At 32.2% G+C, this 27,848-nt stretch overlaps 1 protein-coding gene across 1 annotated transcript; it reads right to left on the bottom strand.

Moving 5' to 3' along the window:
- Window positions 1–9,151: 9,151 nt before the first annotated feature.
- LOC100791945 (uncharacterized) lies at window positions 9,152–9,924 on the bottom strand. The gene has a single exon (XM_003551835.4). The coding sequence runs from the start codon at window positions 9,774–9,776 to the stop codon at window positions 9,471–9,473; it is 306 nt and encodes a 101-aa protein (XP_003551883.1). The 5' UTR covers window positions 9,777–9,924; the 3' UTR covers window positions 9,152–9,470.
- Window positions 9,925–27,848: the final 17,924 nt, after the last annotated feature.

Here is a 27,848-nt window from a genome sequence, read left to right as displayed (position 1 = left end):
AGAATAAAGATGCATAAATAAGACTAAATAATACCATTATATCCCTAGACATGGATTACCTAGATGCTATTTTCAAGTTATTAGGAGATAAACATTTTCCAATGCATAAACCCTATAACACTACATGAGCATGGGTGATAAAGCCAAAAACATGATATTAAGCACAGAAAAGAGACAATAATATCAAAATAACATTAAATAGATAGTTAGAATCATTACATCAAGAGTGTTTGGTAGTTGAGCTCCCAACAATGGGTGGTTTAGCCTCTCATTGTCATGAGAGGCTTACCAATACAAAAGGAAAGCAAGAGGTGTGAAAGAAAATGGAGGAAAGGATCCCCAAGTGAATGAGTTTTCTCTCTTCTCTCGTGCCCTAGTTTCTCATTTTGGTCCCCCAAAAGAACTGCTTGATTTTTCCCCCTTTCTCCTTTAAAACGTAGCACAATTGTGTTTTGCGATATTGGTCATGTGCTAAGCCAGCATGTGCTCGCTAAGCCGCAATCCAACTAGCATAAGTGACTGTGCGCTAAGCCGCAAGCTGCAAGCTAAGCCGCAGATGCACATTAAGCCGTAAGATGCAGGCTAAACCGCAGATGCACGCTAAGCCGCCACATGCGCGCTAAGCCTAACCTCCAAGTTGGCTCCTCGTGTTGAGCGGTTGTTGACGCATTGAGCGAGCTGCTCCAGTTCTTCAGCCATCTTCCAAGCCTCCTACTGTGTAATTCTACAAAAAAACACACTCCAAAACACTGTAAATTAGATAACTTTAGCATTTATTGGACAATAACTCAGAAGAAGCTAAATTACTAATGTTCTAACACAAAAGAAGAAATAAAAGAGAGGAAAATTAGATAATTGCTATGTGATTTAAATATTTAAATTATGTAAGCATATCAATTATCAGCTCCCCAGCGACGAAGGCCCATAGCATCCGCACGTAGGCAACAGGAAGTTGTCGTTGTTGCTGAGGATGTTCCTCACGTGGATGACGCAGCTGAAGAGGTCTTCCAATAGCATGAAGAAGCAGTTGTTGATGCCCAAGGTTTTCCAGGCGGGTCGTGTGACACATCAGTTTTGACTGTCTTTGCTGATTATGTTGCAGTCATTGTTTGGAATTAAGAGGTATTTATAGTTTTAAATAAATTATATTTCAATAAGTATTTGTTTTTATTGTTAAAATTGTTAAAAAATTTAGAAATGTCCTGAATTGAAGCTATCCTTCCATGGAAGGAAGGTTTAGAAATTCGGGAGACCTTCTGCTGAGATTAAAGGGTTAGTTGTTGTCACAGGACTAAGTCATTTGGTCACATGTTCATTGGACACTGACGATCGGGTACTTATATTGGCTTTTGCGGAGAGGTGGCATAAGGAAACTAGCAGTTTCCATCTTCCAGTAGGAGACGTCACCCTCGATGACATGGCCTTTTTGCTTCATCTGCCCATCACAGGTGCATTCTACATCTTTGAAACTCTTCATGTCGATGAAGTGGTGTTGATGTTAGTGGAACTACTTAAAGTCAGTGGACATGAAGCCAGAACTGAGGCAGAACAATGTCATGGGGCATATGTACGACTATCATGGCTACGAGACATTTATCGTAGCAAATGTGATACCAGACACTGGACTGTAGCAGCTTGAGCTTATTTGTTACATTTGCTAGGTTACACTCTTTTTGTTAACAAGAGTGCAACACTTGTGTATGTGGTGTTCTTGGACGCCTTTTGAGACCTCATTCAGAGTGGACACTACGCATGGGGAGTTGCTACCCTAGTGCATATGTACAATAATTTGAATGATGCTTCTAAGAGCAGCAGCAGACAACTTGCTAAATATATCACACTATTACAGGTAATTGTCATTGAATCTTATTTATTTATTTTTTAATTTTTTTATGTATTGATTTGATATTTTTTGTTTTGAAAATAAATGTAGTGTTGGATTTATGATCATTTTTCATCTCTTGCTGAGGCTTTTACGGATGAAGACTATGATGAAAGATCACCACATGCCTACAGTTGGACCTCTACGAAGGCATTACCAGTGTCGACGTATCGGAAGCATATAGATTGACTGACAACTGCTGATATTTGCAGGATGCCTTACGGTGATCATCGTGCAGTTAGAGACTTTGACTGGATTTCTTGTTTTTATAGACATATCTGATGGGGTCTCATTGTTGTCACACACCGACCAGAGAGGGTTATGCGACAGTTTGGGTATGTTAAGACGATTCCTCTATACTCTCCGGGTTCAAGATTATGCTTGGAAGATATTGACGATAAATGGATGCATTTCTCTGACTACCTTGCACTGGTAGGCCAGATTTGTGTTGTGCCTGGACAATGTGCACCATACTACATGGACTGGTTCTACATGATTTCACATTCATTCATGAGGCCGACACAACCCAGGGATCCACCCAGATATCCACCTATCGTGTAATATGACACATGTCGAACCAAATATGTCTCAGTACCTGATGGAGGCAGCAGCTATGGAGGAAGCACATGCGCATGCACCTTCTGATGTGGAGCAGCCTAGACATGCAGTGGTAACATATATATTCATCTTACTCTTAATTTCATTTAATTTAAACATGCAATATGGTTATACCTTATCCGTTGTTGTGAATGTCATAGGAGACTTGCCAAGCAATAACTGGAAGGTTGGAGCGATTGCTCAACCTAAGGATAGTGACTAAAGGCACAAAAACAAACGGTGTCATGCAAGACTCCTTAAGGATCGCTAGAGGTGTCACTATGGATTGCTATGTATATGTGCGGACATGACGAAGGCGACGCACAGAGGACGCATGAAGACATTTAGAATTTTTTAGGAAATGTGTAGACTGTGTTTATCATTTTATTTTATTTGACAACATTTTTATTTTAGATATTTTATTTGAATTGTTTTCTATATTACTATTCGAATTAACCCTAAAGCGTAACAGTAAACCCTAGTCTACAAAATCCCTAGTTTTTGATGTTCTACTAAACCCTGGTTTTCATGTCACAGTTAACTTTAACAACGCACCTAACACTAAACCCTACGTATTATAGTAACCTTAAACCGTTTGAACGTGAGGTATAATACATAATTATGTGAATTTCCAATGAAACAACTATATATTATTGTAGTGCATGACAATGTCATAGGTACCTAAATATTCACTCTTCACTCAAATCAACATAGTCTTTTTTCAACATTATCAAATTTTTGTACTGATGCATTCTGCTAATATATGGAATTGGTCACTGCTTTGTCTAATGATGACAATTCCTACACCATAACAAAGCTAGATGTGGTAAGGGAAAACGGTCTCTTAAATAAACCTGTTACACATGCACAAACAATTTCAAGTTATTATAATACAATTAATTTCATAAATTTAAAAACAAGATTATGATGAATCTACTTGAACAAAATGATTTACATACACGTGACCAATACATATTATGCGATGCACAAAAGAATCTGTTGGTGGTTGACTTCTAAGAGGAAAAAATGTCATACTTTGTTGCAAAGACAACGATACAAGGTTAACATTATACCTTGATGCAATGACATATCACATGTCAGTTATATCCATCCATTTATCCATAGTAACCTGCATGAACCCGTTATATGGATTACATTTATTTAAACTAAATTTAAAATAAAAAAACAAAACATAAATTACGTACCATGGATAATCTATCAACAAGTAGGGACCTCTTTAATTCCTCAAATCTGTCTATGCCACCAAGGAGGTTGATATACTCATTAGATCATTTGGCAAGTCTTAAAGCAAATGGTTGCGCACCAATGATCATGAATCTTCACCCATACCTACTAAGGCAACAATTGCACGATATCCACAGTTATCGTTAGTTTTGACATCAACAATGTTTTCAATGGAATCGTGAATGTATGGATGAAATTGATCCAACATCGGCATAGTCCTTCTTGGAATTGCCTGGTCAGATGATGATGTTGTACTACGTTTGACTGAAGAATTACTATTTTGCACAAAATGTAAAGCATCGACATACTTTTAATAAGACGAATCACATTTTGTTGATCTTTGATGTTTGGTCATCAGTTTCTTCTGAGCACCTTTGGTGTTGACCTTTTCTAGAGGATGACACATAGAGTTTAGATCAGGGTAGGCAATTTCCCGGAGTTTACTTTTTAGAATAACTTTGCCACAAACATCAAACTCTTTAAATCGCTTGGATATGGTTTCCATCTCTTCAGTTATGGTCACTTAGGGCTTAAATAACCCTTGCTCTGAAAAACTTAGCCTCCGCCAAAACATATGGATTGTCTCAAGTGGTATGGTACCAACAACATATTTGGATAGCTCACATGTACATGGAAGACCGTGAGTAGTTCTTATGACACATCCATAACAAGAAGGATTTTTGCCAACATAATGTACACGCTCAAACTGAGCAACAATCTGATTTAAAGCATACCTTGATACCATGCCAAGTAATCTCTTGTATAAGGTAACTTTAAAAACATGTCCAACCACGTGTGTACTTGTCTCAAAGGATGCCTTAATTTTAGTGTGTTACAGCGTGATCATGTTGTTCATGGCTTCCCAAATACTATATAGGTCTCCAAGGCTATTCTGTAATAGTTTTTTTAAAGCCCAATGAACAGATTCAACCCTGCATTTGAAATACACAAAAAATAATAAACAAATACAAGACTTAAAATCCATGAATTCCTAAACCCTAACAAAAATGAAAATTTTCATACCTGTTTGTTATTGTATTTCCTAAGTGCATCACCTTATTTGTCCAGACTTTAACAAATTTTTCTTTGTGAGGAATTATTCATGTTTGGTTGACATAGTCAACAAACATTGGTCATGGTGAACAAACAATTTCAAACTTCTTAAGGTAATCATCGAACTGATGCTCAGAAGGACAATCAACCAAACTCCTCTAGGCATCCATCACATAATCCCGTGTCTTTTTTTTTACCAATTAGGGATTTACATTTTGCCTTGACATTCTTGTCGATGTGAAACCTACACAATAAGTTGGTACACCCAAAAAATACAGTTTTCACTGCATTCATCAATGTTAGGTCTCTGTCAGTAACAATAACTCTAGGGAGGGCATCACGTCTTAGAAAAATATCTCGAAACTATTCTAGAGCCCATACCACATTATTTAGACGTTCTCCCTCCAAATAAGCAAAACCAACAGAGAATATCATCTCTATTGGTGTCACACCAACAAAGTCCAGTAACGGGAGCTTGTACCTGTTTGTTTTGTAGGTATTATCTATCAAAAATATCAAATTACAAGCATTGCATAACTTCACTGCATCAGGATGACACCAGAAGATATCACGTACAATATCTTCATCCTTTAATCTATGCCAATAAATATACTGATCTCATTTAAGAAGCTTAATTAGTTGTTGCATTTCAATATTATTGTCTCTTATGGAAGAGCGATATGCATTTCTTGCATTGTATATTTGTTTGATTGTTGTATAATTATTGACATTGTGCTTCTTTAGCGTTAGCAAAATATTTATTGGTTTCACCATTGACTTTGTCATATCAGCAATAATTATCTTTTCATTCTTAGTGGATCGACCAACGTATGAATGTCCAACTAATAACTTTGTCATTTCATGATTGTGATTCTCACACATTATTTTATTCAACTTAATTCTAATTCACAAAATTATGATCACAAAAAACAATCAATTTTAGACCACAACAACTCAAATAAATTATACTTAAATTACAAGTGTAAATTATCTTACAATTAATATCATTTCCAAATATAAAAATAAATAATTACAAATTAATTATCAATCTACACTTATTTAAAAATATTTAAAACAATAATACAAATTACATTTCAAATAAACAAATAAATTTTTTATACATATTAATTTAATTTTTTTTAACAATTAATCCATAAGTTTTATATGACTTACGAATTCTTTAATCCGTATTTTATGCAAAAAAAAAATGTAGAACACCGATGTACCTCTATTAACAATCAAACAAACCATTGCCACAACCACCACCAATGTACCTCCGTAAAACTTTTACCTAGACCGAAGCGACACAATGCACCTTTCATGACAATGAAAAAACCATAAGAGACAAAGACAAGGAATGAATGAGTGCGCTATAGTAAAAAAATTTAGTTAAAAAACAACCAGAAAACACTAAAGGGCATTTTTGGAATTTTTTTTATGCTTGGTGCACGAGCAATATGCCTGGTGCACCTAGCAACGCCCTAGAAAGAAAGTCCTTAAGGCCCTATTTGATAGTTAGATATGATAAGATAACTCAAAATAATTATCATTTATAATACTACTTTAGTTATTTATTGTGTCAAAAAGATATGATAATATATCATATGAGAATGTTCGTCTCATGTGAGGATGAAAAATATTTAATATGAATCGTGTTACATGAAAAGATTTGAAATTCAAGTTAAAAACTCATTTAATTATCAGATCTCTAAAAGATTAATAATCAAATAAAAATTAAATCTATAAAAGATATAAAATATCACTTATTAAAATACCAGACGCATCATCACCGCCACCACCACAAGGATAGTCACTGCCATTGTTATCGTGATCACCATCGTTATTACACCATCATGATTGTTATCCTTGTTATAATTGTTGTCTTCATCACTATTGTCGTCCATAATTATTATTATCGTTGTTGCTGTCGTCATCACCATCATTATCACTGTTCTTGTAATTATGATATTATCTGAATAAATTTTTTTAAATATATATAAGATAAAAAATGAAATAATTTTTTTTTCATAAATTAAAATTGGCTTATTGATAAAATTGGTTCATTAGCATTTAAAAAAATTTATATACACATTAATTTTAACTTATAAAAAAATTTAAAATTGTTTGCTTTCTTTAATTTTATAAATATTTATAGCAAAATTTATTCAAACTGAACCTGTATCTTTTATTCTATATCATTTTTAGTTGGATCGGACTTTAACAAATAATGGTAAATTTAAGCGGAAAGAACATGTTGTATTTTTTTATCCTAAAAACCGAAGACAAATATAATTAAGAAAATTTTATAATAATTCACGCGAATTTATTAGATCCTGTATGAAAGATTAAAACATAATTTTTTTATTTTTGCGTGCTGTAATAGAATTAAGTCAATTAACAAATGACATTGTATGCATGTACCAATCCACACATTAATTACACATTAATTCTTCGTTGATCAACTACTAATTAAATTTTGAGAGCAATCGTGAGCAAATTTAAAATTAGTCGCGAGATGAACTTTTCTAACGAACAATTTTGAGTTATTCATCACACGTTTTTACTCACCGGGTATGCAATTCTGACTTGGTATCTTGAGGTACCTAATCCAAGTACCGTACCAAGTCACAACGTTCAATCCAAGTAGCCATGCAAATCACAAGCAGCCCATGACATAGTCTCTTAACTATTAACGTAGAAGTTGGCTCAAAATCTTCTAATGCAGTGGCAAATTTAAACGTTTTTTCTTTTCCAACAAAGATTGTTAGAGCCTTTTTGTATAAGACAACCCAGTGCATGTTTGGTGAGCTGTTCGCTGAAGGAAGTGCATGTTTAATTTATGGTTGCAAACGTTGGTAACAAAAGGGTTTTTTACAAAAGCATCTTTACACTTCCTTTTGTGTTTAGTTTCTATTGATTTGTTGGATTTAATTTATCTGGAAATTCGTGCACACAAGTTGAATGGTAAACAAAGCATGTTCTTTGGTATCTTTTGGATTCAAAATAAGTTGAGGGAGGTGCCAATGGGTTTCCAAACATAGCTCTAACTACTAGAGGTCGGTTTTAGGTCACTTGTCTTATTGAGTTGCAGCCGAGCACAGATAGATCCAGAGGGAACTACAAAGAAGTGAAGAAAAGCTTATGCTCTTTTTAGGCTTCTTTGTAATAGAAGAATATGTTTTCGATGTTTAATTACTACCACGTTAATAGTTAAGAGATTTCAAAAGCTTTTACAAAAACAAGTCTAGTGTTGTTTCAGCTATAATATATTCTCTAACCATTATATTTATAGGTGTTGCTTACACTTCTTTCTCTTTCTCTCGAGTCATATCTGACCAATTAATTAATTTCTTTGATGTTTTGTCATTTAGATTCGTCCAGAAGGACTTATTATACTCTGAAGAATTTTATAATTTCAAAATTACATCTAGCTACCAGGTTAATAAATCCTTAAAAAAAGTGTTATCTTATATATATTATTCAAGATGTTGTACAGCTGTTCAAAGATAATGCATCTATGGAAATAAGAGTAAAACTAGTGTGTTTAAAAATATTCTGTAGTTTATTTATGTCTAAACTACAGATTTTGTTAATGGAAAACAATAGATATGTTTGAATTAGAAACATTTGCAATATTGCGAGACTAATTCCCTTGATCAGGAGATTTTTTTTCATATACAAGTTTGAAATCCGAAAATATCAAATATGTCAGGTTATAAGCATGGTCAAGTCAATAGGAAAAACACGTGTATTTTATTCTTCCTTTTCTTTCCCATAGATTGCAAAATATCTAAAGAGCATAGCAGTTCACAAACTTTACAGCTAATTAAAGAAAAGTTACTAAAGTAAAATTGATTTGTGCCTTTATCAAATCCATCAATCTAGCTAGATGGATATTGGTAATCCAACATTTCGACAACAAACGCGCAATTAGGGAATAATTAACTCCCAATCAGTTACAAATCTAAACGCTTTTAGATTTTTAATGCCAAATAGTCAAAGCAAATCCCAAAGAACACCCTATCCATGTCATTCAACATGATGATGAAATACTTGTAGCTTGCCACCCTGGCCATCACAAGGTGGAGCATTTATGCAGCACATCACTCATCCATAGGAATAATGATGATAAAATTTGAATTGTTTGTACTTATTTTTAATCAAAATTGAAATTTAAAAATTTGTATTAAAGAATTATGCAAATTAACAAAACCGTTGTATGTAAATTTTGTCCGAAACAAAATTACAATATGGTTCTTAATGTTCAAGTTCATATCCTCAAATAATTTTACCTCCAAGAAGCTCCTTTTTTTTTCTTTTCAGAATTGACATCCAAGGAAAACCCACAAAAGAGAATATGAAAAAGAAAAGGAATTAGAGAGAAAGAAAATTAATTAACAAGCCTCAAACTAGTACAAAGGGCACTCCCTTGTTTTGTATGTACAAAGAACAAAAACTGCAAAAGCACCCTTTGTTTCCCCCCTATAAAATACAAGAACATATAACCCTCAAACCCCAACCATAAAATCACAAACCCTCTTGCATGAAAGCAAGAATCAGGATTGACCCAACAGGCCAATTCTCTTTTCATCATCATCATCAACTCCCATCATGCACTCACTAATCACTAACACAACCTAAGCTATATATATATATATATATATATAGATGCGAAGCTAGCTAGCTAGCTAGTTCAATTGGCCTCAGGAATGCTCTGAAGTGCAGGCCTCCATGGTCTTTGAAGTGATTGGAACCCTCCACTACTATGGTTCATCAACTGTGACAAAACCTGCTCCACCCTCAACTCCCTCACGTCCACTTTGCTCAACAATTCCTCTAGCTGTTTCTTTGTGATCTTGATCTTCACCTCCGTCACCGTTTTGGCCTTGGTGGCAGCAAAAGACCCCTCCTCACCTGCCAGAAAATCCCAATCATCGCTATCGTGATCGCTGCCATCATACTTATTGGTGGATGATTGGTGCTTCAAGCAGTTTCCCATCTTGCAAAAGGCTTTCTTGAGTGTGCTTATGCAAAAAGAGGGAAAGAAAGAGAGAGAGGGAGAAAGAGAAAGAGGAGAGAGAGAGAGACAAGCAAGGTTTGTTAATTTATGAATGAGAAGAGTTCAGAAAGATAGAGAGAGGGGTTTGAAGAGTTGCATGATATATAAGAGATGGGTGGTGAAGGATGATGGCTACGTGAGAAAGAGTCAAACCTAATTTATTCCACGTAAGGAGGTGTGTGTTTAATTTCTTTCCATGTTCTTACGTGGAAAAGTTGTGGTCAAATGGAGCCCACGATGAAATGTGGCGGCTTTTGGCTTTTCGCTTCTGTCTCCAAACTAAAAGGAAGGTACAGTAGTGTAAATGTGGAGTTAATGTTAATCTTGTAAACTTTAGGTACCTAGCAAGTACGGTTTAACTTTTTTTTTTCTTTTGATAAACTACATATATTTTTCAAGCAACTTTTTTATTTATTTTAGTAACTCTTCATTTAGAAGTGAAATTTAAAATCACTAAAATAATCCTATATCATATATGATCAACCACCCAAAGGAGTTTGGTCTAGTGAAATGGTGTTAAGTCCACAAGATTTAAGAGTGATTTTTTAATTAATATAAATTAAAAATTTTGTTGTATTTTAGTATGTTTGATTTATATTGTTTTCTATTTTTTTTAAATCAACATGAAACAAAATATTTATTATGCACAGTATGTATCATAATTTTTAATGAATCTATAATATTTTTTCGACAAGGAAAATAATATTTTTGTTCCTAAAAAATTTAGTATCGACCATATTAATTCTTAAAAAATTAAGATTAAGATTATTTTATCTCTCAAAGATGAAAAGTTTAATTATTTTTAGTTTACTTTTGTTTTTAATATCAATTTAGTCTCTAAAGTTAATTAAATTGATAAATGCTTTTATTTATCCTTTAAAAAGAAAAAGGAAATCTTTCAAGAATGCAACTAATCTCAATGTTTTAGAGATCAAACATATTTTTTTATCCTGTTTCTGCTGCCCAACTTTTTTGCTGAACACGTGACAATTCACGAGAATAATTTCGCACATCAGGTTGGAAAAAGTATTGACTAAACTAGTATATATCCAAAATTGCTTCTTGTAATAATTATTGATATTTTTTAAAAAGTGTTTCTATTATTAAAATGTTTTGTGGCATACACCATTTTAGTTTTTCTTTAAGAAAAATTAGTTAAAACTCATAAATTAATTAGGTTTAATTATGTTTTTAATTCTTTTAGTTTGGACTATATATGTTTTTTATTTCTCAAGTTTTTTCAAATAATTCAGCTCTTTGTTTTAAAATTAAGTAACTTTAATTTTGTTGTTGATTTTCATGTATCTAAATATTTGGAATTTCTAATGAATTTGAGATATGGAATAATTTTAAAATTTTATAAGTGATAAATTTGAAATAATTTTTTCTTGTTTTCTTTTGAGTGAAATTAAATGTTTTAGTTGGTTACTAATTAATTTTAAGTAAAGAAGGTTAAAAACAACTTAAACTATTCAATTTATGATGATTTCAAATAAAAATGAGAATTGGAAGGTTTTAAATATAAGAAAAATGATAACAAGATCTAATTAATTAATTAATTAATTAATTATTTTAAAAAGACTTAATTAATTTGGAAAAATAATAAACTAAATGCACATGTAGACTTAATTAAAAGAATCAAAAGACAATTGATTAATCGATTGATAACTTATTTTTAAATATTAGTTAATTGAAAAATATAAAATAGTACATTATATATATATATATATATATATATATATATATATATATATATATATATATATATATATATATGAATTTTTTTTATCAACTATAGGTAAATATTTATTGCCAAAAGCACAAAAATAATGTATCAAATGTGATTTGTAAATAACACGACTACTTTCAAAATAATAGCAACCACTTTTTATTTAATATCCATTTTAGTATATTTTTATATCGTCTAATTATCTTCCGACTTTAAAAAAAAAGAATCTAATAGTCTTCTTTATTTTAATATTAATGGTTCAGAAATTGAAAATGGCTCGGAACAAAATCTTATCCAATATACTTTGTTATATGTAATACCTGATTTTTATGTTTATATATAGCGGCCTCTCGTTAATTAGTGAAGTCACCGTATGATTCTAATAATATATAATAACATAAAGTCAGTCTTTACTTAATAATTAATCAGTACATTACTGTTTTTTTAGAATACATGCATTAATTACTCTAATCATATAAGGGAATATCAGTGTAATATATATATATATATATATATATATATATATATATATATATATATATATATATATATATATATATGAATGAATGAATGAATGAGTATGTCAATATAATATTTTTAAATATAAAGAGATGTTAATGTGATAATAGGAAAAAAAAAGTAACATTTTATGTCATTTGAGAAATGTTCAGGAAATGCGCTCGTAATAATTTACTACTGTTTCTTCATATAACAATCATATTATGACTTTTGGTTTTCTAGTAACACTCTAATATATTTCACAAACTTTAGTCACTTGAATTAATAATGAGACGATTTTTTAAAGAATTTAGTCACATTTAAGATACATCACCTCTTTCGAAAGATGTGTTTTGTGTAAATTAAATTCAACATGTTTCAGTATAGGGGTTTTCTGGTTTTGAGACTATATGCCCAAAGCATTCAAATATGTATTATGTGGTTCATTAGGTCAATTTTAAGATATTATTCCCTGTCATGTCTAGAGTCCTAGAACACGTTTTCAATATTCTTGGGAATGATTTTTCTAGTATCATGTTGCGTTTGTTACCCGAAGATCCTCAAAGAGACATCCTAGACAGTTAATTATAATAGTGACGTGCGCCATTATCGTGGGTGCAAAGCAAGAATCAAGCTTCAGGAACTAAGATTGATTTGCCATCGATCAAACTAGAAGACCTAGTCGACACATGTTCGATGATGAGCATGACCAACATATATACTACTGAGAGGGTACATAACCTAAATCTTATATGTGTAAACACATTAATTCATTAAATGCAAATTAGTTACTATTTATACAAGTCTTATACACAAATTAATTCAGACCATAAATAATATGCAAAGAGTGTGTGGCTAGAGTTTATCTCCAAGGTAGCAGGTATATGAAGGTGGAAGTTGGGGGTTTTAGCCTTTTAGGTGTGACAAGGGCCAAGTTAGGAATATCAAGACATAAAAAGTTCTCATGTGTGTGTGTGTGAACACAAAGGAATCTTTGAAGAGAAGGTGGGTGCTGTTAGGGTATTACTTTGCTCATTCACGTGCGGTAGGTTGCTCTTCATTTAACTGACTCAAAAGCACTTTTCCTTCATCATAATCCCAATTATATACGAAGCTTGTATAGCTCACGTTTTCGCTGCTCTTCTTTTAATTAATTTGAAAAGTTGATCCTTACTTTGTCTGCACAACGAAGAAAATTATAAAAGTAACAGAAGATGGAATTATAAATATATATATATATATATATATATATATATATATATATATATATATATATATATATATATATATATATATATATATATATATATATATATATATATTCATCACTATTTTCCTACAATAGATTCATAAAAGAATATTTTTTGTATTATTATTATTATTACATGAATAATTTTATTTTACATATTTTCTTTTCTAATCTTTTTTTTATTGTATAAACGATTTAGTAAAGAATTTTTGTACCAATGACGGAGGAACTAATTGCATTGTTTGGTATATTATTATATTAATTGTTTAATATTTCTGATGTAGACAATAAGACAAATTAAAGAATGATCAATATATAAAGTAAAGCAATATATGGCCTGCTTTAACTTTAAAATCCAAATCTACAAAAGAAAGGTTGGTAAAAAGCAAATCATGCTAACGTAGATTATCTTTTGACTGAAAAACATTCCTTTTATATTATAATATATAATACTAAATTGGTAATGGCAGATTAAAAGAACTTTAACTCTTTTTCTTCTTCAAAATTTCAAATTAAGTCATCTATATAAAATGAAATTAGTCCTGCAAAATCCCTTCCTACAGTGTCTTTAGGAAAATTTATGATTTAAAATAGCTAATGTATGCAGATATTATTATTAAGATAATGTAAACCATTGTTGGTTAAAACTTATTTTGGTGTTAAAAGTATAAATTAACATTAGAAACTCTTAAAACTCTGTGTACAAACTAAAAAAAATATTAATTTGTAGTATCTTAATTAAAGAAAAACTTTTTCCAAAATTTAAAGTTAGTCTCCCAATCCTCAATTTCCAATGTTTCTTAAAAAAATATTTTGTATGCTTTGATGTTTCCGGTGATTTTAATTTTATATTATGATATAATAAAATACCATCAAATCAATAAAGTGAAATCAATATCTACCAGCATTTGTATGTAGAGTACCTACAATTGGTATAGAAATGCTAGAAGATATTGACATGTTAAAAATGTTTTTTTTTGAAAATATTTAATGCCCATAAAGGAGAGAGAGAGAAGGTGACGCTGTTTACACACGTGAGTGATCAAATGACTGCATGAATATTTCGTAGCTTACGTGAAAAGTATTTATACAAAGGAAGAGAAAGAAGGTAATGCAAAAGCTGGTTGTTATACCAGAAAAACCAAAAACGCTAACTGCTTGTAACTAATAACTAACAAGACTAACGAACTTATGTTAAGAGCCCCCCTCAAGCTGGGAATGGATATTCAACATTCCCAGCTTGGAACAGAGACCTTGAAACAAAGAGGGGGAGAGTGACTTCGTAAAAATGTCAGCTAGCTGCAGTTGCGAGGAGATAGGAAGTAGTTTGAGGCAGCCTTGATTCACCTTATCACGCACGATATGACAGTCAATTTCTATATGTTTGGTCCGTTCGTGGAAGACGGGGTTACAAGCTATTTGAATGGCGGACTTATTATCACAGTACAGCGTTGCTGGCTGAATGAAAGAGACCCGAAAGTCTTGCAGAAGGTACGTGAGCCACTGAAGCTCACACGTTGTAGATGCCAAGGCCCGATATTCCGCTTCTGAGGAGCTTCTCGAAACAGTAGGTTGTTTCTTCGAACGCCAAGAGATAAGGGATGAGCCGAGATATACCGAGAAGCCCGTGATAGAATGCCTTGTATCGCGGCAACTGGCCCAATCGGAGTCACTGAAAGCCTTAAGTTGCAGAGGGCCGTTGGCAGCGAGAAAGATGCCTGAACCCGGTGAGCCTTTGAGGTATCGCAAGACACGAAATGCTGCTTGTGAGTGAGCTGAAGTAGGGTGAGCCATATATTGGCTGAGTTGTTGAACAACATGAGTGATATCAGGACGAGTGTTGGTCAGATAAATGAGTCTACCAATCAACCGGCGATATAAGGAGGAAGAAGCTTCTGATAGAGGGGTGCCTAGCGAGGCTGTTAATCGGGTGGAGTAGTCCATGGGAGTTGAAGCGGGTCGAGAGGCAAGCATGCCTGAGTCGGATAATATATCCAAGACGTACTTACGTTGAGATAAGTGAATGCCCTTGTTATTGCGAGCAACTTCAAGACCGAGAAAGAACTTCAAGGTGCCAAGGTCCTTGATGCTGAAAGCTATATCAAGAAGGTTTGTGATATGCATGATGGTGTCGAGATTGTTACCTGCTATGATTATGTCATCAACGTAAACGAGAATGGCAGTGATATCACTGTTATTGAAGTGGAGAAAAAGAGAATGGTCTGCTGTAGATTGGCGGAAGTCGTGAGAGATGAAGGAAGAAGAGAGTTGTGTGAATCATTGACGGCTAGCTTGTTTCAAACCATATAATGAACGTTGAAGGCGGCAAACTAGATTGCGATCATGCACATGGAGACCTGGGGGAAGAGTCATGTATACCTCTTCGTCAAGGTCGCCGTGAAGAAATGCGTTATTGACGTCGAGTTGCCGGAGATGCCAATTGTGAAGGGCAGCAAGAGCAAGAAGCATTCTCACAGTGGTGAGCTTAGCCACGGGAGAAAATGTATCAAGAAAATCCAATCCTTCGAGTTGTGTGTATCCTTTGGCTACGAGATGCTCCTTGTATCGTTCAACAGTACCATCTGCTTTATATTTGATCTTATAAACCCAACGACACCCGATAGTTGTCTTGTGTGGTGGTAGTGGTGTAAGGGTCCATGTTTGATTCTGTTGCAGAGCTTGTATTTCTGCTTGCATAGCCTTAATCCAACAACCAAATTGGGAAGCCTCATTATAAGATTTGGGTTCAGTGTGTACCGAGATTGACATCACGAAGTGTTTATGGGAAGGTGAAAGCCTGGAGTAGGATAGAACAGAGTGTAGAGGATACCTAACTCCATGCATATTGGTATTAGCTTGTGAAGTGAGTGCATGGTGATAATCTTGGAGATAAGTGGGTGCCTTTTTTAGTCTCGTGGAATGTCGTAGAGAAGGGGAAGGTATATGTGGGGAAGAGAGATTGTCATTGGGTGGAGTGGGGTGTTCAAGGCTGTCGGGATTATTGGAGAACTGGAGGTGTGATATAGAAGTAGAAGTGGGGGATGATTCTAGAGTATCAGGGAAGAGAGGAAAGTGATCTTCATAGAAGACAACGTTACGGGATGTGGTTATGCTATGGGAATGGAGATCATATACTAAGTACCCTTTGGTGTTTGGTTTGAATCCTATAAAAATGCATGGGTGGGCACGATGGTCGAGCTTTTGTCTGTGAGATTTGAGAGTGCTTATGTAGCATAGGCAACCAAAAACCCAAAGGTTCAAGATATCACAGGGGCGTGTATATAGCTGTTCATAGGGGGATTTGTTATGGAGGAAAGGAGTAGGGATGCAGTTAATCAAATATGTTGCATGAAGTAATGCAAAACACCAAAAATTAAGAGGAAGATTTGCTTGAAATAATAGAGATCGAGTAACATGCAAGAGGTGTTGGTGCTTTCGTTCAACGATGCCGTTTTGCTCAGGGGTCTCTATACAAGTAGTTTGATGTATGATTCCCCTTTGAGCATAAAAATCATTCATAAGAAACTCAGCACCATTATCACTACGTATGATTTTAATGGTTTTATTAAATTGCGTTTGAACATATGTAACGAAGGTGATAATGAGTTCTCGAGTCTCAGCTTTTGTTTTCATTAGATAAACCCATGTAAAGCGAGAATGATCGTCCACAATGGTTAAAAAATAACGATGCCCATGCATAGAAACTTTTGAACAGGGTCCCCATATATCTATATGTATGAGATAAAAAATGCTTAATGCATGTGAAGTGCTTGATGAAAAAGATGATCGTTTATGCTTTGCATAGTGACACGTATTACATACAAAATTCTTATTGTTATTATGCAAAGAAGGGTAATAAGGTTGCATGACTTGCAGTCTTTCTATAGAGGGATGACCCATATGAAAATGCCATAAATCTATAGGGATGACATTACATTTTGGGTGGATAATGGTGGAGCATATGGTTCGTGAGTGTGATGGTTTTATGGTGAACTGGTAAAGCCCATGACTCACTTCAATTGTACCAATCTTTGCTTTGGTGTTGGTATCCTGCAAAACACAAGTATTAGAGGAGAAGATTAATTCATAGTTGTTTGTGGAAATAAGTTTGGATATGGATATGAGATTAAAGCTAAAAGAAGGTATGTATAGAACATCGTTCAATATAATGGAAGAGGTGAGGTGTACTGTTCCTGAGTGGGTAGCATGAACTTCGTGTCCATTTGGTAACTTAACCATAATGGGATTAACTTGATGATATGAGTGAAAGTTGGCCAAAGAAGATGAGACGTGGTCAGTGGCTCCTAAATCTAATATCCAAGAGGTAGAGTCTGTGGTTTTGAGAGAAAGAATCATACCTGGTGAGGTGTTAGTGGAGCATGAGGATATGGATGCAACCTGGGGTTGGGTAGGGATTGAGCTTCCTGAAGATGGCTGTTGTATTAAGGCGAGCAAAGCTTGATACTGCTCAGGTGAAAAACGAACCAAATCATGAGACTCTTGTCGTTGCATTTGATCACTCGCAGCTTTTCCTTCCATGATGTTATTTACTACTTTGCTGTTGCCAAACTTGTATCCTGGGGGGTAGCCGTGCTTCTTATAACACACATCAATGGTGTGTCCTATTTTCCCACAATGGGTACACATTTTCCCGTTTCTATTGTAGGTTTTTCTTCTTCCTTCATAGCTTGTGGGTACCCCATGTTTCTTGTAACAAACACTTTCGGTGTGACCAATTCGTCCGCAGAATTCACAGGTAACCTTCACGACATTAATGGAAATATTTTCTTTTGATTCAAGACTGAGATTTGAAAAGGAATTGATACCTGATAGCTTTCGTTCTTGTTGGGCTACATAGGAGAAGATCTTTGGTATGGTGGGCATGGGTTCCATGAGCAACACGTGGGATCTCACATTGCTGTACTGCTCGTTTAATCTTCGTAGGAATTGCATGGCTCGGTCTTCTAATTTCTGTTGAGCAATGATGGTAAGGACTGAGCATGTACACTTGATGGTGCAAGAACAAGTGGGGTCAGGTCTGAAGTTCTCAATTTCATCCCATATGATACGAAGCTTAGTGAAGTACTCCGTGACGGAAAGGGTTCCTTGTTTCATTGAAGAAGCTTCTTGTTGAAGATCAGAGATTCTCAAGAGGTCTCCTTGCGCATATCGTGACTTCAGGTCATTCCATATTTCTTCAGCTCTGTTCATCCACAAGATGCTCTGCCTGATCGCGACCGATACTGAATGCACTATCCACGACACTACCATATTATTGCAGCGACTCCACGCACTGTAAGTTCTATCAGTTCTCAGAGGTTCTGGTGCGTTCCCATTTATAAACTCTACTTTGTTCTTGGCGCTTAGTGCTGTGACCATGGACCTGCTCCATGAGTGATAGTTGCTTGAATCTAAAACTGGTGATACGAGAGCTACTACTGGATTCTCGCTTGGATGGAGATAGAGGTAACTCTCTATATTTGGTGTTGATTTGTTCATAGTGAGTAACCTGAAGAGAAAGAAGAAATAAAGCTTGGTTATGAATGCGCAACAGAGCTCTTTATGAAAAGAGCTCAGATACCATGTGAAAACATTTAATGCCCATAAAGGAGAGAGAGAGAAGGTGACACTGTTTACATACGTGAGTGATCGAATGATTGCATTAATATTTCGTAGCTTACGTGAAAAGTATTTATACAAAGGAAGAGAAAGAAGGTAATGCAAAAGCTGGTTGTTATACCAGAAAAATCGAAAACGCTAACTGCTTGTAACTAATAACTAACAAGACTAATAGACTTATGCTAAGATTTTTAGTTCATGATAATGTACACTTTCAGTATTTTAATAATATTTTTTCCCTCTCATTTATGAAATTATATTACATATAGTCTTTTTTTTTTATAAGAAAAAATAGATTAAAAATAAATATTTTTTGTGAAAGACAAAATCACATTTGAGACGTTTCCAACAAATGAAGCATTAAAACGAGACAATTTATGTTATTAAAAATTAAAAACAAATATGTTTTGTTAACTTGATTATGACCTCCCCTTTGTACTCCTCCTCACTTAGCTATACGTGGACTACATTTTTTCTTATTTTATATCTAATAAACTATAGGCTTTTGCTCTCGACACACAAATCCTTAATTGATCTATATATCCTACAAGTTTTAGAGTTAATTACTTTAGATAATTGTTTTTTCGTTTTTTTACCGAATCCTTATAAGAGAAGCAAATAAAATTAATCAAAAAATAAAATAAAATAAACTTGTTGTATAAGTTAAATTAATGAATTTATATATTTTAGCTTTTTTAACTTTTAATTTTAATGGCGACACAAAAGACCTACATATAAATTTAATAGAACTGGACATTAATTTGGTAATTTTTTTAAAAAAGTCTCATAACTAGAGCTGGGTTATTAATATTAGAGGCTCACAAGGTATAATAATAACGAATGGGTAGTGGCTTACGGGGAAATCAAAGATAAAAAGGTCGTTTTCGCAGCTAACTAATTGTGTTTAGCCACGGGCACCAGAAGGAATTCATGAATCATGCTGACTGCACGATTATGTCTTTAAGTTAACGAGGATATTTTTTTGGTCGAAAGTTGAAAAAAATTATTTAAAATATTGAAATTTATTTAAAGAGTTAATATATTTCAATATATATTATTTGATACGTTCGAATTAGAAAATAAACTTATGACCATATGTTTAAGAGATATAATTACATATTAATCATGTCCTACCTTATTAATTAGCACGATTATGTTAATGTAATGTGAAGATGAATTTTCAAATTTCAATTTGACTACTGTTTTTATTCCACCTCCTATTTTCCTTTAAAAAGTCAAGTAATTGTTTTTCCAAGTTGCACTTCTTATTTGCTGATCAATTACGGGTATATTTTCTTGTTAATTAATTTTCTCTTATTTGTCAGGGTTCACCCCCCATTTTGATAAAAAAAAAATAAAATGAAATACATGTACAAATTTTAATAAGGATTTTGGTAATGGCCAATTATTTCAATAAATTAGTAGCACAAATTAAACACGACAGTACGTAGCCTAAATTTGAGATCAAAAGTTGACGTACGGACAGCCAAATTCTTGTTACACTGATTTGAAATGTACAATTAGTCAGGCTGAAGACTTTCAAAATTTTCTTCTTCCAAACACTCCACATGACAAGAATAGCCAATTATATCTATAATAACATATATGCCGTGATTAATTTTTGAAGCTCAATTTTCAACTAATTTTTAACTTAAGTAATTAACAATTAAGATCATCATTGGCGTGTGTTACACCAGATATATGTAACACACAATCGTTGCTTAATATATATTTACTTAGTTTGGTGTAAATTAATGAGCATCAGGTTAAATTAAGCTCCAAAATAAATTAAAGAAGGGTTCATGTTGAAGCTGAACAAACACTAGTGCAAACGTACTGCCAAAAACCTATTGCATAATATGACAAAAGTGGTGGGTGAGTCTAAGTTGGCTCCTTCAGTCTAATTAAGTTTGCTAGTTGCCATTACAGAATACGCTATGCCACCCAAAAACCCCACATGCAATCCTAATCCGAGCAAAATTGAGTAAAGTTTAATTTTAATATATCGCTGGTATATATATTTTTATATTGTGAACTACTTAAAAATTATTTTAAATATTTTTTCAAAATAATTATCACAAAAATTAATAATTTTTAATTATATAACAATTCATGAATCATGATTGAATAATAGGGTAGAAAAGACTTATAATATCTTTTGTTTGTCAACATGTTTTTGATTATAGTCCTACTTGTATTGAATCTGATTTTATATGAAATAAATATAAGTTTGTTTTCTTTAAAAAAATTATAATATCAATGTGTTCCAATTAAAAATCATTCAATAAATTATATATCCAAAACTATAGTGGAAGAGAACTATATTTCTTATAAATAAATAAATAAAAAGACAAATATTCTATCCTAGATATATTATATATGAAAAATATAACATTTAGTTAATAACTAACCCCACACAAAATTAAATTTTGTTATAATGAAATGTATAATTAAGTTAGTGACAATTTTAACTAGTTTTTGTGAACCTACAGTATATATATCTCGGTTTGAAGTAGAGACTAAATGATTACTTCCTCTTAATGAGAAATTATTTCATAGTTAAAATTACTGTGAACTCAATAATTAATTAATCTTCCCATGATATATATAACTGAATTGTATTAACTCTTTTAAATTAATCGAAAAACTAGTTACATATCACATAGAAAGCAACCAAAACCACTATTACGTAAACTTCTTATGTCATACAATAATTTATTTCTCTCGACAGCTCATGGATACAAACACCTAGCTATGCTAACCACAAGCACATTCTATTAACTAGTTTTTATATATCAGTGTAAATTCAACCAAAAATTCTTTAATGGACCCACGAATTAATTTTTAATTGACTTAATTTACATAATTACATCATCACCACTCCTTAATCACGTATTCTGCTGCACGTGGCACCAACCCTCTTTTTGCCCAAGTGTAAATGGGGTATACGTGCAACCATTCAGCATGAAAATGTTGGGCGCATGTCTATCTTCACATGAACCTTAATCATCATATTTATTTAGCTTTTTAAATATTTGTCCAATGTTGACCACAATCTTATTTATCCTCATCATGCACTTCCAAGTCATGATTGAGCAGTTATCCGCAGTCTCTAAATGAAGTAGGTTCTTTTGGGTTGATGTGATAACTTTTGTTGACTCTTGTTTAATTGAATGCAATATGATTTTGGTGAAGATCGACTTTGGTTATAAACTAATAATATAAAGGGGGGAAAACTAGTGAATTACTTTGGTTTCTACTTACTGGTCTCCTTAGAAAAAAAATACTTTAGATGCTATTAATTAATTAATTGCTTCAATAAACTGCCAAATGTTATATACCATTTCAATTTTCAAACGAGGTCTTATATGTGCAAATCGTACAACGGTGGGGTTTAAAGTTGAATTGTTCTACTTTCTTGTAAAATATTTAGCTTGATTGAATCAAATTTTTGAATAATCAAGTAATACGTGGCGGTAGCTTAATTATAGCTAGCTCCAATAAATTATATGAAGAAAATTGATAATTTATTACTATAAGACCGAACCATTGATGTAAGATAGTGAAGTTCAGCTTTGAATGCAACGAAATTTTGAACTGCATGAGCCTGCCGTTGAATTTTGCAATTGTTTTGAGTTGATTCGATGAACGCAGTTATTATTTTAGTGAAATATTGTTTTTTTTTGACAGATTATGTGAAATATTTTTCGTCATAGAATTTGACTAATTCAATGAAGTAATAAGATTATGCTAGCTAATTAATATTACTTGAGAATAATGTAACCTTCAAAAATGGAAATCTTAGCCATTCTACACTCCACGTGAAATTGCATGCAACAAAATCAATGGCCGAGTATAGTACATGTATGGTTTTTTCTTCCATATAGTACAATGTAACATGCAAAAATTAACGATAGGTTAATAATTTTTTAAATAATTGCACTTAACTAATACCAAATCTCGTCTTCACCTTCTGAATCCCACTGTTGTCCGTATCTTGATGTGTATGAGTTGAAGTATTAATTTGTACTCTTTTATCTAATTAATATTTTATTACTTGATCTAAAAAAAGAAAACAATATGCTTTGCCCTACCTGTAATGTCTGCTTTGGCGTATTTTGATTGTGTATTTTTAATCGTTAATATACATAATGCAATATCATCACATGTGAAAATTTATCAACGAAGAATAAACAATTTCAAGGTCATTGATTTTATCCTTAGTCAATGTGTCTGATCCTTCAATTGCTATATTTTACTTGACCGCCAATATGTTTCTTGTTTCTTGTTAAAGTTAAACAGAGAAAAAAGCTAAAGACAATCTAGACTGTTGGCTGTTGTCAAAATATATAATAAACTCAATTAATTTAATAACTAGGGGAAAATGACTTAACGATAGATTTATAAAACAGTATGCTAAGCCAGAAACCTAAAATTATTATTATATTAGGATAAAAGAGCGACTTTGTGCCTCTATATATTTCTTTTTAAAAAAATAGAGATAATGGAGGTTAAATAAGAAATGAGATTGTACAATTATTTTGAAATTGGACTTTATATATATATTGTATGGTTTTTATATGCAGTTAAAATATAACAGTGACATTATATATAGTTTATAATGTTAATTAAGGGGGAAAATAAAGCCATATCTTGCGTTTGTTGAGTAGTGGTATAGGGATATAAACTCATTGGATACATGCACAATCTTCAACAAGAAGATCTGCTACTTGCTACGTACTCTTTTCAGTCTCTCGCTACTTGCTGCTCTTTCAGAATCTTAGCAAAATAACAGATATAATCAACATGCATAGGTTGTGGCTGCCTTGTGTTTCATGTACGAACACCTCAACAATGCCGATATGTATGACACTCTCCAGTTTGCCAGATATATGACTTATGAGTGTTAAACATTAGTAGTATTTTTGTATAAAAAAAAACTTTTTTTGAAAACTTAAGGATTTTGAATAGTCAATTGGGTGTGTGAATAGTAATTTCTATTCCGTAATAAAGCCCAATTAACTTGAACAAGTTTCTCTCATACCCATGATTTGAAGTCCAAGTTTAAACCTTAAATGGCCATCCACTATATCAGTAAATGGTACAAGTCTTCAATCTTTGATCATTTTTATTTTTTTTAGGTATATAAGGACCATAATGATTCTAATACTGATCTAATGTATTTTTTTACTACATTATCGTGAAATTAGAGGAAACATCACCCTTACTAGATTTTTCATCATCATTATTTTACTAGATTTTCACTAAATTAGAGGAAACAATAGTTTCAATTGAATTTAAAGGATGTTTGTTTCATGCAATCTTATTGGATTCTTAAAAATGTGGAAATAAAAATATAATATTCTCATATTTGTTATAGATTTTAAAAGAAAAATGATTAAGTATTATTGATTTTTAGGAAGGTTATGATATTTTTTTAATTATGTATTCCAACATTTCTACTCCGATAAGGAGCGGTAAGAAAGTGATATTTCCATGAGAATGTGAGAATTTATTGTCTAATACACATTAAACTTTTATTTTTTATTTAAATTATTTTAAATTTTAAAAATTATTCCCAAAATATTAAAATGTAAGTGAATATATTTTTTAAAAATACTTGGGAATGATATCCTATATTATATGCTTGAGAATGTAAAACATTGCATAAAATAAACATCCCTTAAGTACGAATTGCATCTTTGGTGTGAATGAATGTTTTTTTTTCCTATTCACAAGACTCGAATTCAAAACTTTACTAAAAGATTGAGTGTTGTGACTTTTGGTAATGTTATCCAAAAAGAAACAAAAGAGAGTGGTGAATGTGGGATCCAACCCAAATTTCTCTCGCCCACAGACCTCCCACGGGATTACAGATCTCATGTGCAAGTGTTTTGCGACATAGAATCAAATGATCCTCCAATCACACTAGCTAGCCATCACAATGCCGATTCAACACAGAGAGGGTTCCCTGGTGCGTAGAATCGAACGATCCTACAAGGTATTTCGAAGAGGAAGATTTTACTGCACCCACATGATACATATCCAAAATCCTACAAAATGCAAGTGCTTTGAAGTCTATAAAAAGCTTGAAGATGTTCATGTTAAGGTAGTCGAATCACAAGAGAATATTTTGGGACAAAATGGATAAGTGTTGTAACGTTGTCAGTTTATTGGACAAAAGAAACTTGAGTGAATTGAGCAAATTTTAGCTTTGCTAAGTTAACCAATTTCATTATATTCAACCTTACTATGTAAGCACTCTTTGAGTGATTAGAATATATTTTCTTTCAAACATATATTATTTGTGAAAGTTAAAGTCAGGAATGACTTAGTGACAAAGAATACTAGGGTCTCAATCTGAGGGAGAAATTAAATATAGTGTCAGAAGTAGCCTAGAAAGTACTTGTTGTAGTTAGAAGTGGCATAGAGAATATTTAGTTGTAATCAAAGATTTGATTAGTGGAACCTTTCAAGGTTTGAAGGCGAACTGAACGTAGCCCAAGAGTTGTAGTGAACCAATATAAAACCTTCGAGTTTTTATTATTGCTTTTGTATAACTTATTCTTTTCTTTAAGTATCCAAGTTTTGTGATTTGGTTTTCTAAATACAAAGTAATTTCTAACCCCTTAAACGAAACTTTTTGTCCATTGATATCTATATGAGAATTTTTTTTAATAGTTTTTGAAAGGCAATTTTTATCCTTCACACTATTCAATCTCATTCTAGTGTGGCCAGACACTTCAAAAAGAGAACACAAAAAAATCTACTTGTCCTCCATCAAAATATCAAGCCTTACAATAACCACATAACCAAATCCTACATGCAATACTTCAATTTGCAAAAGCTCAATTGAAACATCCACAACACAACCAAATTTTTTTTTGATAGAGAATCCCAATCAATTTCATAAGAAGGGAACTTCAATAGATTAAAATGTGCTGAAGCATCTTTAGAAAATCAAAATGTTTCTGCCAAGCTTTGTATCAATTACGAACTATAGATGCTTACTCGTCGGCACACCCCATATCCAAGAAGTCAAGTTGCACAAAGACACCTAGGAGCTTGTACGCGACCTTGTCATATGCCAACCACTTCACTTTGCCAGTGCCGATATTCACATCCATGTGGCCACACTCCCAAATCTACACCATCCACAATCGAAGCATCATTGTTGTTGTCTTCCACGTTGTCGTCAAGGTACCTCAGTGGTGTGATCATGTGGGACTAACATGTCATGAATGAAGGTTGTGGTCGCGTGGGAGGGGTAAGTTAGGAAAAAAGTTAAAATTTAAAATATTAAATTACAAAAATATTGTATAGAAAAGTCATCAACATGTGTCACTTTTCTATTGGGTCAGAGGATTGTCGGATGCTCACAGTTTGGTTGATATAGCATTTCTCTTTTATAAAAAGAATGAAAAATGTATCAAAAATTCAAAACCAAGATCTTCAATATTTTGCTATAGAATAAATAGAAAATTAAATTTATTATGTAAAATGTTTTTTAGTAAATATTATTTTAAATGTTAATAAAAGGATTTGAAATAATTAAATAATTATAAATAGCAATTTATAAATCACCATGTTTATGCCTAATCACTTGTTTTTTCCACTAATGATAAAGATGTAATATTTTTTAAAAAACTTAAATAAGTTTTCATCATGTTAAATTGGGTGTTTGTTTATTTTAGTCCTTTAAAGTTTTTTATTTGTTTTAGTCTTTTAAAGTTTTTTTTTTTGTTTTAGTCTTTTAAAGTTTTTTGTTTTGTTTTAGTTTCTACTATCAAATAATAATATCAATTGATGCACTAGATAAAGATATTAACATTACATTGACTTGTCACGTCATTAAAGAATTAAACATGACAAGGATGTGTAATACTTTTTGTAAGATATATTTTTAAATGTCAACGAATTTGATATCATACTATTTTGAATAAATAAAAATTTAAAAACATAATTTATCAAAAAAAAAATTACACATGATTTATGGATTAAAATTGCCGCTCTTACATCATCATTTAACATTATTATTTGACACTAAAGACTAAAATGAGTAAAAACTTTAGATGACTAAATCAAAACAAGAATTTTTAAAAGGACTAAAATAAATTATATAAAAAAAAACTTATTTTAGGGATCGAAAGGTTATTTATGCCTTAAAAAGATAAAAATGTGAGATATCTTTTCAAATAACCACAATTAAATATAAACTTTATTGAAGGTTATCATGATTAAAACTATTCATAACAATTAATTTAAGTTAAATTCAAACACTACAAGAATATTGTTATTATATTGGGCTAAAAGCCAAGTAATAGAAAAAACTCACCCCAAACTCACCGCAAATCGATGGCTTGCAGACAAATCACTATTCCTCAATAAAATCTTCGTAGGTAAATTTTATCAACAACTTCAAAAAAGCCTAGTGTAATACGATAGACTTAGTCCATTGTAACTGGAGGATAATACAATGAGTAATTTAGAGAAAAGTAGTTTATTATTTACTAGTAGACAAATCCACTATAGTCTAACTGTATTACAAATGGTTTCTTAGCTAACTATAAAATCCCTCTGAAATAACAAAAATTCTTATAGTGAAATTTCATATATCAGTTTTAAGAATTTTAATTTAAACAATTGATTAAATTCAAATTTCAAATAAAAATATAGTAAATCATAATTATGCAGTCAAAATAACCATAATTATTAAAAACTCATTAGTTCTCAAGATGCACATATTCAATCTTTATTTTATCTTTTAGACTTTAATATCTATATATTGATAATGTAAAACAATTTTATATTATCAGTTAAACATAATTGTTTGAATTACTTTATAATTATTTTAAAAATTAACAAATTTATTATACATGATTCATTGTAATTGAATGATTGTATAAAACTTATTATA

The sequence above is a fragment of the Glycine max genome, chromosome 18 (assembly GCF_000004515.6).
Source record: "Glycine max cultivar Williams 82 chromosome 18, Glycine_max_v4.0, whole genome shotgun sequence".
Classification (NCBI taxonomy): Eukaryota; Viridiplantae; Streptophyta; class Magnoliopsida; order Fabales; family Fabaceae; genus Glycine; species Glycine max.
This window is presented reverse-complemented; position numbering and strand designations above follow the sequence as displayed.

Excerpts from the sequence above, each read along its gene's own strand:
- LOC100791945 (XM_003551835.4), bottom strand. The coding sequence starts at position 9,776 with ATGGGAAACTGCTTGAAGCACCAATCATCCACCAATAAGTATGATGGC.